The sequence below is a fragment of the Pimephales promelas genome, chromosome 8 (assembly GCF_988280905.1).
Source record: "Pimephales promelas chromosome 8, fPimPro1.hap1.1, whole genome shotgun sequence".
NCBI classification, from domain to species: domain Eukaryota; kingdom Metazoa; phylum Chordata; class Actinopteri; order Cypriniformes; family Leuciscidae; genus Pimephales; species Pimephales promelas.
This window is the reverse complement of record NC_142776.1, coordinates 10,683,608-10,697,708: the sequence shown is the minus strand read 5'-3', so window position 1 is coordinate 10,697,708 and position 14,101 is coordinate 10,683,608. Positions and strand designations below refer to the sequence as shown.

Below are 14,101 nucleotides of genomic sequence, written 5' to 3'. Positions count from 1 at the left end.
CATTAGTTAATGCACTGTGAACTAACATGAACAAACAATGAACAGCTGGATTTGTATTAACTAACGTTAACAAAGATTAACAAAAATAGTAACAAATGTATTGCTCATGGTTAGTTCATGTTAGTTAATACATTAACTAATATTTAATAAAAGAACCTTATTATAAAGTGTTACCGTAAAAATAATATGTAGGTTTTTTTTTCTTTACAGAGTTGTTTTTCTTTTGCAGAACACAAATGATATTACAAACATTGTTTGTTTCATTATTTTTTCCATCTACTCAAAGTAAGGCCATGTTCTGGGATCCAAAACTTTCAAGCTCGAACTAGGACATAAAGCATACAATTAATCGGTAACACTTTACAATAAGGTTCATTAGTTATAACATTAGTTAATGTATTTACTAACATGCACTAACAATGAGCAATACATTTGTTACTGCATTTGTTCATCTTTGTTAATGTTAGTTCATGAAAATACAGCTGTTCATTGTTTGTTCATGTTAGTTCACGGTGCATTAACTAATGTTAACAAGATTTTAATCAAGTATTAGTAAATGTTGAAAATAACATTAACAAAGATTAACAAATGCTGTATATGTGCTATTCATTATTAGTTCATATTAACTAATGTAGTTAACTAATGTTAACTAACGAACCTTATTGTAAAGTTACCAATTAATCCATACAACCCAACTGGTATATTTCAAATTTTCTGGTTTATGTTTCCATTTTCTATGTAGTCTGTGCATCCATGCATTGATTGAGTAAATTAATTTGATTTCAAGAGTGAATGAGGGCTTAAATATAATCTGTTCATATTACAATGTGATACTCGCTTGAGAAACAACTTGGAATACAAGTCAAAACATTAATTGCACTCTAGGTTTATGTCCTTTAGGATAAAAACAGCTCTTCAAAATATTTTCTTTTGTGTTCCAGAAGAAGAAAGAAAGCCGTACAATTTTGAAACAACATGAAAGTTAGTTAATAATGACAGCATTGTCATATTTGTGTGAACTCTTCCTTGAATTTTGTGCAATCATTGTAATAGAAAAGAAGTAGTAAAATGTATCATTTCACAGCATGAAAGTTTTCCTCATCATTCCTTTGTTTTGCCAATTTCAAACCCATCCATGCAATGCATCAGTGATTTCACTGGAATGCAAACTCACAGTTGAAAATCAAGTGATTTCCTGATACCTTCTGAATGCAGGTGGCTGCACGGTCAGGGTCCAATATGCTAGAGCTTGAACTCTGAAGTCTTCTTTGTTCATCCTGCAGAATCGCCTTCATGAAGCGAGCTCTCAGTCTTCCCTGCCGTGCTCGCTCACTGACCTGTAGCAGCCAAATTGCCCGCTCTATAGACATGGACGAAACTGGCACCTGCTAAATGAGAAACCAGAAGCACAAACATGAAGTGTCTATTGCATTTGGTACAACCACTATTTGAGCTTGCATTGCATGTTTTTGTATTGAGAGAATATTTTACATAATGATATACTCACAGTTTTATCTTCCTGACATCCTCCTTTAGCCAAAATATGGGCCAGCATCTTCTCCCTCTCTTTCAGTGCCCTCATCTTCTCCCTCACAAAATAGCGTGGGATAGGCACCTCAAGATCCTCCTAAAAACAAATTTCAAGCTATTTTCAGCCCTGAACTGACTCCAGTTCGCATCCACTATAGGAGACGAGATTCATAAGAAAAACAAGAGGCTTAGTCTGCTAAAATCCACTTTGACATTGAGCACTTAAATCTTCCTCAAGCCCAAATCTTCAAAATTCCCTCAAGGCCCACTTTTCTGAATCTTACAGACCAAAACATTCCCAGCATTCTATACCTATAAGAGTATTTTTATTATTTCACTCACTGGTGTCATTTTGAAGTCCTGCAATATGTCATCAAAGTAGTGAAACTCGGAGAACTCCAGCTCCACCATCTCATTCTTCAGCTCTACAAGTCGTCCCATCACCCCTTCAAGAACCTGGCGCACAACCCGTCTCTTCTGGGGGTGAACAAGCTGATCGTAAACCTCCTCCAGGGCACGGAATATCTTCAGGTAGCGCAGATAGAAAGTGGCCAATGTCTGAAAAACCTGCATGCGGTCCTTTTGAGGATGGAGTTGCATTGTGGGATATTCATCCTCCAAAAGGTACTCCAAAGCTCCCTGAGCAGCATCCCACATTCGGCCATAAGAACTGGGTAAAGGAAAAAGATTATATTTAGGTAATAATGATAGCTTAATAAGATCAAATGATTAATTAATTATTTGGATAAAACAAAGATTATTTTTTTCTCGTGTACTTAATAATGGTGCACAGCTTTGTATTTATGCATTGAGAAATCAAGTTATTCGTGTTTTCACATTTTTTCAAATTTTAACATTTCCATGGCCTTCCATGACAACCTGTCTTTGATATGCAATCAACAGAGACACGCAAATCTGCGATAGTACCTGTTGACGGGCACCAATTTCACCTGTTGAGAGAACCTGCCCTCTGGGAAAGTTTTCCCAACCCTCAGGCCAAAATTAGCACCGTCAATGTCTGACTGTGCAAACTGAATGTGGAAAAACCACAGAATGCACACTGAATTCACCCCAAGTCAGCATATTAAGCCACATAATGGAAGAAATCCCCTGACAAACATTATTTCTCCATTCTTCGTTTTCTAAAGTTGAATACGCACGAATTCCACAGATGTCCTCTGACCTCTTTGACTCCCTTGCGTGTGGGTGCTCCCTTTGTGATTGTTGAAAGAGTTCATGGCGAGGGTGAAACCACCTTCTTTTCTTATTCTGATGGGCCCATACAGTATTGTTCCCCTCTGGGCATTAACACTGCCAAGAGCTACTCAAATTGTAGGGATGGCAAAATCAAAGGAGGGGATGGGATAGTTAGAGTGGGAGGGGGGCAGGGGAGGAGTTGTGGGAGGAGGTTAGAAGGGAGGTTGTAAAAGAACATTTACAATAAAATAGAGAGGCGCCTCTTAGATATATCTTAAATATGGCAGACAACAAAGGCAGAAGTACCGCAATTCACTTGAAATCTGCAGTAAATAAATGAATGTCCCCTGAAAGTAGTGCTTGATGGGGAAAATTACTTTTTTCAGGAATTTAAAATGTGCTTTCTTTTTGACAAGTGCAGAACTACTAACTTGAGTTATTTGCTTTAGAAAAAAAAATAACTGTGAAGGTTACTAAAAAAAAAAAACAAGCAGCAGCACCACACACCAAAGCTGATCTCTGAATAGCTTGGGGACAAAAATACTGGTTCTCAGTGGTTTTGCTTTATGTTGTCATAGGAACTGCAATACAATGTGGACTTTCTCCTAGTAGGCGTTTGTTCCCAAACTTGCGTTTTAAAAGAACACTTTCTTCTGCACCTTCCCTTTTTTTATTCTCAGAATTATTATCTAAATAAAAGCAAAATATTCTGCTCGTTACAAATGTAACTTAGGCAAGTAGCTTATCTGTTCACTAGGCTACATAACACTATTACAGTTTTCAGACATTACACGGTTTTCGTTAATAACACTATGGCATTTTTTGGCATCACATCAACATTCCAGTTTCGCACTAAAGTGCACAAGGTAAAAGGGCAGAGTCACTCACCTCTGCGACATCTTTAGTGATTCCACGCGCTACAGAGTTTAGTTTGGAACGTGCTGTAGGCTATTTGAATATCAGTGGGAAAACATAATTGCAAGCCGCTGCTTTCGAAACTAAAATAGTTAAGCGAAGCGAAGTAAGGCATCCAAGCAGTAAGTCTTGATTATTCATTAGTTAACCATTTTTAACTAGAGTTGGACGAGTCTCGCGCCAGACAGGCTGCGGTTTGCGCTGAGCTTCTGACAGCTATGGCAACGAGATCAAAGCCTCTTCACTGCTTCTGAGACAGAGCAGGGGGCATTATGCAACCAGTTAAACTCAGAATACAATACTCTATCAACTTAACTATAACACATAATGCGATTCTAACACATGATGAGAGCTCTAGTCGGTAATTTTCTTCGTTTTCTTATCTTATCCGATAAGCATGTCAAGTCTCTGTTACTAACAAGCTTTAGTTTGGCACCCCGCTATGCAAAACAACACAAAACCACGCTTGCGTTGCTGAGCTCATTCAACGTATTAATACTATTCGGCCATTTAGAAGAGTCTTTCTGACGCTGCATGTTTTGAAATAATTGTTGTCATTTTGATTTTGTGAGTAGACTAAGCTATATTCATTTGCATGTGGTCTATGACATATTGTTTGAATTCAGTAGCCTATTGAAGGACCATGTGGGCAGGTGTAAACGAAGTGCAGTGTGGAATTTATTTATCAATGGATGCATCATTTGTCCTTGTCTCCCTTGCTGGTGGTCCTACCATGGATAATAGTTTTTAAAAGAGTGGTATTTCCCATCTAACAAAAATATATTATAGAACGTTTTGCTTAATTAAGTTATGAAAAAGGCCTACATTGTTCTTTGGCGTTTTTCGCGTAAATATGACACTTTTTTTTTTTAATTATCCCCATTTACCTGAATCCGCGAAAATGATGAAAATGCTGTATTGTGCTGCCGGGCAATTTACTTTGTAAAGAAAAACTACTCGCCTATAGACTGAACACATAATACACATGATATGACATCACCGTTTTCACAAATTTGCGTTTTCGAAGTTTACATGGAGAAGATGACGATATCGTTTTTAAAACTTGCACTTTAAGGCCACGTTTACACAAAGCCGGGTATTTAGCGAAACGAATATTTTCCCCCTCTCCGTTTTCAAAAATAACATCGTTCACACACCCGCATAAATACGCTGTCGAGCGCCATCATGACTATGCCAAACCTATTGGTGGCAGTGTAGGGAGAAGGAAAAAGCCATGCAAGCCAATCAGAGCGCCGTTTCTCCCAGTTCACACGACAACACATAACCGGCGTTTTCAGAAATCTCCACTTTGGCCGGAGTTTTTAGAAATAACCGTTTTCTGTGATAAAAAACGGGGTTTTCGTGTAAACGAGAGGCCAAACCGCAGGGAAATATCTGCGTTTTCCCTTTGTGTAAACAGAGCCTCAAAACCCATGTTCAGAATTTTGCGTTTCCAGGACCTCAAAACGCAGTTGTCGTGTAAATGAATGGTCAAAACGCACAGTTTTCCGTTTGAAACAGTGTCGTGGAAATGCCCCTAAATGTTGTCTGAACGTTCAAAGTGTCAATTTTTTTCTTTGTTATTGCAAACGTTAGAGAAAACATGAAGAGTTCAGATGCAAAAGCCTCTAAGTGCCATTTGAAATTTTCTTCTAGAATAATCATTTTTATCAAGCTTGTATATTTAAGTTCAGTGATTTCACTTAAATTGCAATGATAATTACCTATTAATTGTTATTTAAGTGAAATTACTGAACTTAAATATACAAATTTGATAAAAAATCATCATTAAAGAAGAAAATTTCAAATGGCATTTAGAGGCTTTTGCATCTGAACTCTTCACATTAAGGGAACGTTCAATTTTAGCATTAAGCAAATATTTCTAAGTTACTTTAGAATGTACAGAAAGGGTTTCGATGTCGAAACGTTAGTCAAGTTTTGCACCTTTAATAAATTTGTTACCAAGAAGATTTCTGCACCAGTGATTCTCCCTTTCTGTTTGGTCTTGTCCTGCTCTGGTTGCACCGGATCGTTTGGCATTTTACAGAAGCGCAGTAATTCCCTTTCATTTTGAATTACTTTAGAATGTACTTTGGTAAGGTTTAAATATAAATATAGATTGCTGGGATGATCCTTTCAATGCATGATGGGAAGTAAACTACTTGCATTTGATAGAAGTTTGTTAATAAAACTGACAACTGGGGTTGTCAAGAAATGTTGTTAAATTTTTGTTTTAAAGACACCCCATAAGCATTCTAATCCAAAACTTATTGGTCTTTTGTGAAAACCTCTCCTTTCCAGACAAAAAATAACCAGACTTAATAAAATAAAAACTTAATAAGATGGAAAGAGCATTTAACAATCTTTAATTTGGAACATGTCTCAGTTTACCAGCCTACGCCCCTAACTAAAACCAAATGTCTTTCAACTGCTGGATTTCTTTGCATGCTTCTCACAAAAAGACCTGATGGTTTCCACACTGCATGGTCAGAATCTTCAAACAGAGAGCATTGACCTATAGTTTGTTATTGAGTCTGGTGTGAAGTTGCTTTTTATATGGAAACTGTTATGCTTAAAGTTCATAAAGTCCATTTCAGGGGTGGCTCCCTAAATGATGTGTATTGTTCAGGCAGGTGTTCCAACTGAATTCATATGTTTACATGCATAAGCAAGCACATTGATCCATCTCCGTCCAAATTATTATCGCAATTAAAAAATAATGCTGGCAAAGTCTTTACACTTTCCGTGTTGTGATTACAGTTGCATTCATCTGGCTTATCTCTTTTCCATTTAGAGGAAGTCAAATTATGTTTAGCAGTTGGATCAATGCACTATTAGTGTTTATGTCTATACAATCAAATCCATCAGTTCACTCCATCTGAACAATTTATCTCATCAAGACTTCATTGATATCGTTAGGCACGCTTAATTTCAGTTTCCACTTTTCCAAGCCACATACAATAGGCACTGGCCGTTATCCAGAAAAATATAAAGCTAAACAGAGGCCAGCTGAAAATTCGGAACAGGTGAGCTTCCTCATGCCTAAATTTAGCAAACTGCTTGGAAGTCTTTGAGGGATTGCCAAGAGGATGCAAAAAGAATGGAACACAGGAAAAACAACAAAACAACATTCACCTGCTACTACTTACAGCATGGATCAAGATACATAAATAAAAGACTTTACCCTGAAGCAACTAAACATCAAACATTTAAAATTAAATTAATAGGGCACTAGTCCTTTTACCGGTAATATGATATAATACGTGTATAATAGTATAATAGTCTAATTTATAATTAGTCATTAAACCATATAGCTAATGCTTAACAGATCATTCCAATTCGAAATAGCCTATCAGGCTATTCTATAGATATTACAAACTCTTTGAAAAGATAGGAAATGATATGTTAGCAATATAGAATGTTACAGCATAGTTACATATGTAAGTAAGTGTTACATTGAATAGGCCTGGTGCAAATAATATTTATTGAGAATGTGACATGAAGAACGTTTCAGCCTATGAAACTGTGGAAGTCCACTCCTCAATGAAACTTTCGCATGAATATGCTTCTTTGATTTCTCCAAACTCTCGTGTGAAAACAAAACACAAAGGCGTATTTTTAAGTCGGAACAGGCTTTTTTGTTTATATCGCTGTTTAAAATGAGAGTGGAAATCCGATGTGTCCCACGTCCGCTATTCACATTGTTGTTGGACAGAAACTTGAAGTGATTCACTTTTCCGATAGCGTTCGGTAGGCGTTGCTCGCAGCACTATATGAGCAAGTGCAGTCAGAGCGCAGAGGGACAATCACGCCATCCTCTCGTACGGATAACCACAAGACGTTAACATTTTCTCCAGGCATCGGAATCTCGATACCAAAGGCTACGTTTAAAAGTCTAGGAGCACCAAAACAGACCACAAGGATTGTAAGTTAATTTGTAAAGTCCTGTTTGTGTGTGAACGTGTTTGTGTGAGAGATTTTAGTTTTTAAATTCAACCTTTTTCAATAGCCTACTCGCACCGGACTATGGTAAACGTAAAAGTAATGATACAAGGTGTTACAAGATATCAGTTTTAAATGCGGTCTTGAAACCTCACGTAACTTTCTAGAAGGTTAAGGTAGCCTACTTAAAAAAATATCTTTTTTTTTCTTTTTCACAAATTTACCGAGTCCAAAACTCCTAGATGGTGCTGTGGAAAGGTCCAATCCCGCGGATTTGTCACTCTATTAGGCTACCAACTTGATATTATATTTAGGCTAATGTAACTAACAAGTGAATGCTGTTTTAGAATAAATGAATTTAAATGCATATTTTAGAGTAGGATGCAGTATTGTGTCTACAGGGTGAGGTAAAGGGACTTTTTTCTCTCGTCTCTTTCGAGACTAGTTCGGTCTTTTTTGTTTTCTGGAGCAGGAATCAGTTCCTGTGAATCCTTTCATGTAAATACTGATGCTGTTTGTTGACTGAGGTACAGTGAAATCGCGTAGAATTATAATTTTTTTCTCCAAAATTTGGGACCAAAGGTGGTTTTAAATAATGCAGCATTTAGCCACTTAAACTGACTCTCTCCCCTTCTGAAAATGTTGACTCATGCTTCTTACATGATTTTATTTAGCATTAATCTATCTATTTATAAACAGAAACATATTAACATTTATATACAAACGTATTTCTGTTTTTTTTTATTCACATGTTATGTGGGACTAATTGATTTAAATTCCCTTGGTATAGTTTCCTTCCAATTTCATGATCAGCATGTTTTCAATTTCAAAGATTTGTTTTACTCCTTGTATTGTTGATATATTTTTACCCCCACTCACATTCAGTACAAGATTTCAGTCTTTGACCATGACTGATAATTCCCTCATTTCATGCTTGCAAACCACTTTTGAGTGAATGCTGAGTTTCAAGGAAACTTTAAGACTTCAAGTGAGAGAGAGAGAGAAGTGGAAGGAGGGGGGCTGCAGGGAGAGTCGCTGTGTCCGCACAGCTAAGTCTTTGTGCGGGCAAGTGTGCTTGATGCCTGGGGCCGTGAGATCAGGTGAGGGTGCCGCTGTGTTTGAGCAGTGTAAACGCAACAGTTTTACAACAAGGCTGGGGGACATGGTGCTTGGGGCCGTCTGTAATGGACCATCACATTTTATGGCACCTGACTTTTTCAATTGCACCTGGTAAATCAGGTCAGTGGTTTACGCTGCCCTCGCTGTCTCTAGTATAATGATGTCCGACTCGAGTGGAAAGCTGTAAAATAAGTCTTTGTTTTGGAGGCGATTGAGGGTCTTGCAGTAAAGATCACAAGATGCATTAAGAGCAGCTGTGTCTCTTCTCATATTTCTTTTAATGAAATTAAGGTCGGGCGCTAACCGTGTTCAAGGGTCAGAACCTTGGGTTGATTCGGAATGAAAATAAACAAGCCTAAACTCATTCTATCACTTGATGGTTCTTTAGCTAAACACAACAAGTTTATAGTTGTATCTTCTTCTTTTTTATGCCAATTGTAAACAGATATTTTGTTTATATTTTGTTCACAAAGTTTTTAGTTTTAAAAAGCATGCTTAAGTGTGCCAGTGTTTTTTTTTTTTTCTATTCTGCAAACCCTGGGGGTTGAAGATCAAAACAGTGTGATTAGAGATGTGTGTACATCTGTGTTTGAGAATGTGTAAACGGTACAAACTCTGACACAGCGCCAGTCTGGTGGTTCTCTATTCTCTTTAGCTTTTGTCAGTTCAAAGCCTGGCATCCAGTCCTCAAGCTGAGCATATCATTTTGAGAAAAGAACCTTTCACCCCATGTGTCGCAGAGGGAGCAGCAGCCGCCCATCCTCCCTTCCGTCTATGACTTATCTCACTTCTAACAGGCATTAGTCTTTCTCTGATGCCTTCAGGAGAGTTACACTATCATTGTACTCACTCATCTGGCTTGTTGGTTGTGCTGAACTTTTTTGTAATGCCTTAATTTGCCATGGATAACTACTTAGCTTTTCTCTAGGTCACTGCATGACAACTGAGGTCTGCCAATAAGCTTTTGCTCAACCATCTGAGTATTGCTGCCAGGCATTTAGTCCTTATGTTCAGCAAAGCAGTACAGCACAGCCTTTGAGCACTGAATCACTTTTATTACAGTCAATACAATGAAGTAACACTAAAATAAATTCTGAACAAAATTGCTTCACGGCTCAATGTTATTTGCAAAACCTTTGTCCGCTAAATCAGTCATAGAGAGTGTGGTGCAGCCAATGTGCAGAAACGTGGACGTGCAGATGTTCAGGACTGTTTGTTTAAGGTCAATACATTTCTTAAACATTAGAACATATGACCTTTTTAAGACAAGGCAAGGGTGGTTCAAATTGTACAATGACATGTGGTGCGATAATATTTGTGATTAAGATTAGCCTGGGAAAACCCAGACAACTTCCGGCAAATTTAGATTTGCTCTGAAAGTTAGTCTGGCAAAGAGCTCATTCAAGCCCATTTCCAATCCGTCGAAATTGCGGCACCAATCAGAAACGTTGGGGTGGGCTTTACACGATGACGACAGCGCTGGGATTTTGAAGCAGATTTTGTAGCCTACATTACAAAGATGGATGCCACCGTTGAACATCACTTGTTTGAATCAGCTATCGTGTCTGTTTTAAGTGATTTGAACGTTTCCTTTTTGTTAAAAACCGAGCAAAGAACAACACTCTGAGATGTTTCTCCGAGACGTTCTGCATACGTCATGTCCTTCATAGGGTTGGGTATCGAGAATCGAGTATCGATTGGAACCGAGACTAACTTTTCGTTTTTCCCGGAATCGTTCAAAAGTTAAAATTTCGATTCCTAGTTTCGATATTCACAGTCCGCCGAGCGGAAGAAGAAACCGCTGAACAACACCAACGAAGAAGCGTCTACCGGAAGTGTTGGCATAATCACGCGAGTCGAACATGTGTACCTTACGTCGGCGATGCAAAGTGTGGCTTCACTTTTCTAAAAATAACGATATCTCGGCAAAATGCAAAATTTGTGACAAAAGGAGTATTTTTACAGAAGGAGTATTTCCTTCAGAAAGGCTGTTGGCTAAACTTTTTTGACCCTGCCTCTTAAAAGAATCGGAATCGAGAATCGTTAGGAACCAGAATCGAAACAAGGAATCGGAATCGGAATCAGAATCGTTCAAATTCAAACGATACCCCGTTGGTGACGCCCCTCTGGAAATGATTTGTCTATGACGCTTTGCCAGACCATAACTCAGTTACAACTGAGAATGGTCTGGTTTTAACCAGGCTAGAATAAGATATCACTAATATCTGAAATAATACATTGAGAATTATATTTAGAAAGGGTTTTGAAAATAACGATTAAGTTGTGTACAATTACATGTATTCAAGGTGAAAGGAAAATTTTATTCCTGTTTGCTTGATGGTTACACCACATTACATTTTTAGAGTCATTAAATTGAAAGTTTTCATGACGCACATTTCTAAGAATTTGGAACATATTTTTAATATATTGTTTCATATTTGACTCATTGTCCTTTCACTCTTTGATTTTTGAGCGCAGTAAATAAATTAAGCGCAGTCCAGTAATAAACCCTTGGACTGAATTATTTGGGGGGAAAAAATCCTCTCAAACAGTACAAGGTCCTGCCCTCTGACAAGGGATCCTGGTGTTCAACATGTTTCAGATTGTGTGTTTTATCAATAAACAATCTTTGTTTTAAATTTTTCTGTCCCTCTGCATTTAATTGGTCCCGTTCATGTTTTTTTTTCTGTCTACGTGTCATAACAGTGGCTCTCTTTTTGTTTCAGGTCACAGCCGTTGTGTCCCAATAGCGGCAATAACAAAGACGTGGCAAGATGAGTGTGAACGTGAATGACTTCAGTGACATTTTGGAAGCATTTGGAAGCGACGACCTAAACTTCTCAACTCTTGACGATAATGTCTCCCATGTTGAAGTGTGTCACAGCACCTTCAGCCAGAAGGCGTTGCTCTACGCCCTCTCTGTGCTCTACATCTTCCTCTTCATCATCGGCCTCGCCGCCAATGCTCTGGTGGTGTGGGTGAACGTGCGATCTGAGAGGAAACGTTACGAGACTCACCTGTATATCCTCAACCTAGCCATCGCTGACCTCTGCGTAGTGGCCACTCTTCCGGTCTCCATTAGTTCTCTGCTTCAACTCGGCCACTGGCCTTTTGGTGATGCCATGTGCAAAATTACACACCTGATCTTCAGCGTCAACCTTTTTAGCAGTATCTTTTTCCTTACATGCATGAGTGTGGACCGCTACCTGTCCGTGAAACTTTTTGGAGACGGTCCCAGTCAGAAGAAGAGAAGGACCAGACAGCTCATCTGTGTGGGCGTTTGGCTGCTGGCACTCTTTGCCGCCCTCCCTGAAACATACTTCCTTCAGGCTGAGAAATCCAGGTATTCAGACAGCATCGTATGTAAGTCTGTTTTCCCAGCAGACACCACTAAGGAATGGACAGTTGGCATCCAAATGAGTTTCTTCATGCTCGGCTTTGCCATTCCCTTCCCTATAATTGCTGTGTTCTACGTCCTCTTGGCCGGTGCCATCCAACCCTCAGCTGACCAGGAACGTCGCATCAGCCGTCGCCTCGTCTTCACCTACATTGTGGTCTTTCTAGTGTGTTGGGTGCCCTACCATGGAGCTCTACTGCTTGACACGTTAGCCTTTCTCAACGTGCTGCCCTTTAACTGCACTCTGGAAAACGCTCTCTATGCAGCACTGCATCTCACTCAGTGGTTCTCCCTCCTTCACTGCTGCTTGAACCCCATCATCTACAACTTCATCAACAAGAACTACCGCTACGACCTCATGAAAGCCTTCATCTTCAAGTACTCTACCAAAACTGGCCTCGCTAGGCTCATCGATGCCTCGCACATGTCTGAGGCTGAATACTCCGCTGTGGAGAACCAGGGACCATTATGAACGTTCTATGATGGTGTTGATCAACACCAGCTCTGCAAAACTCAGAGATAAACAGGGAACAGTCATGTAAATCTCTCTGTACTTTGAGTTCTTGAGGTTTTGTAAAATAGTGGAACAGCGTTGTACACATATAGTTTGCTTAATCTTTATAAACAGATGAATGTTTATGCTTTTTGTACATTATTATGACAGTTATAGATGTATTGAGAAAGCACTTGTATTGATTTGATTTGTAAGCATATTAGCCTTGTAAGTCTTGCTAGGCTTTTGTGCCTGCATGTGAAATTGGTGGAAAAGGTCCCTCCCTGTCCTGGAGCCACAGAGAGACTCGTATAATCCGTTCTCCACTTATCAGTGGCTTTCGTACAGTACATCTGTCGGAAAGACTAAAGATCACATTTCCATACACAATGTGTAATGTACAGTTATGTCTGGTAAAATGGAGGAGGATGTTGAAAACCCACACATTTTTGAGGTGAAGCAAGTCCAAATCAAGATTAGATGTAGCTATTGTTAACTAATGTTATGCTGTTTGCTATGCTTGTGGGAAATTATACACTTTTTTTTGATAAGTTGTAAATTTCAAGAACAATGCTAGCTGCATTTGTAAATGTTTTGTAAATAAAATTATATTTATATACTCAGTGTCTATGTTCAGTGTTTTGTAATATTGTCTGACATAAAAATGTGCCGTTGAAATAAAAGATATATACATCTTTTGGAATTCTCTTGAATATTTTTGTTTAGTTTGATTACGAATCACACATAAGCATTCACAATGTAAGCATTAGCTTAATAATTATTTTATGTGTTGTATCGTTTGGGAACATGCGTTACTTATTTGCAAGATCATTAACATTTTACAACAGGGTTTATTTACATTATTCAATACATTAGATATCATGAACCAACAATAAACTTGTTTACAGCATTTGTTAATTTAGGTGATGTTTGACCATAATACATTAACTAATGTTAATTTATACAAATAAATGTATTATAAAACATTTATTACTAATATGTATTACTGATTTTGAAGAACAAACATGAAATTAACCAATATTAGGATAATGGATTATTTGATAATACATAATGCATTAATTAATTTTAATGAAAACGTATCAAATCATACTATTTGTTGTAGTTGTATGAATTTCTAAATAAAACCATATGCATTTATATTTTTTTATTTAATTTAGAACTACATTCAGACCAAAACAGAGGAGGGTTCTTTGTCACACATGTTTTGGTTTTGTCACAAACTGTTTAATTTTTGGACTGCAATATTTGATTTTTTTTTTTCAAAAGTTTTTCAAAAGGAGGTGAAACCAGACCATGGTCTTGCAATTCTTGGATCCTCTGTGACATTGAATACTCTTCCAAGATCTCAGCAATGATCTCTATTGATGGGCTTGACTCGAAAAAATCAATTCTTTTAAACTGGAAATCGTCAGACTCTCCATCGTTCAAAGCTTGGTTATGTGAACTGATTCATGTCATACAACTAGAGAGGATACGTTCCTTGGAGT

General features: G+C 38.0%; 2 protein-coding genes across 3 annotated transcripts in view; one reads left to right on the top strand and one right to left on the bottom strand.

Annotated features, from left to right (window-relative positions):
• drc11 (dynein regulatory complex subunit 11) overlaps positions 1-3,881 on the bottom strand; it is a 68,075-nt gene extending 64,194 nt beyond the window's left edge. The window contains exons 1-4 of one of the 2 annotated variants that reach the window (XM_039681931.2): positions 3,616-3,881; positions 1,873-2,200; positions 1,508-1,627; positions 1,203-1,388 (exon numbers count right to left, since the gene is read on the bottom strand). In XM_039681931.2, the coding sequence (XP_039537865.2) occupies positions 1,203-1,388; positions 1,508-1,627; positions 1,873-2,200; positions 3,616-3,626 (645 nt within the window). In that variant the 5' untranslated portion in view covers positions 3,627-3,881. The remainder of the gene's footprint in view (positions 1-1,202; positions 1,389-1,507; positions 1,628-1,872; positions 2,201-3,615) is intronic. The other variant, XM_089133923.1, reaches the window with a different exon arrangement.
• A 3,547-nt stretch (positions 3,882-7,428) lies between these two features.
• On the top strand, positions 7,429-12,598 carry ackr3b (atypical chemokine receptor 3b). Its single transcript, XM_039681941.2, has 2 exons — positions 7,429-7,567; positions 11,430-12,598. Exon 2 carries the CDS (start codon positions 11,478-11,480, stop codon positions 12,570-12,572), a length of 1,095 nt encoding a protein of 364 aa, XP_039537875.2. The 5' UTR covers positions 7,429-7,567; positions 11,430-11,477; the 3' UTR covers positions 12,573-12,598.
• Positions 12,599-14,101: the final 1,503 nt, after the last annotated feature.

What these genes read in the sequence shown, in the direction of transcription:
- ackr3b (XM_039681941.2), top strand. Translation starts at nt 11,478, where the DNA reads ATGAGTGTGAACGTGAATGACTTCAGTGACATTTTGGAAGCATTTGGA.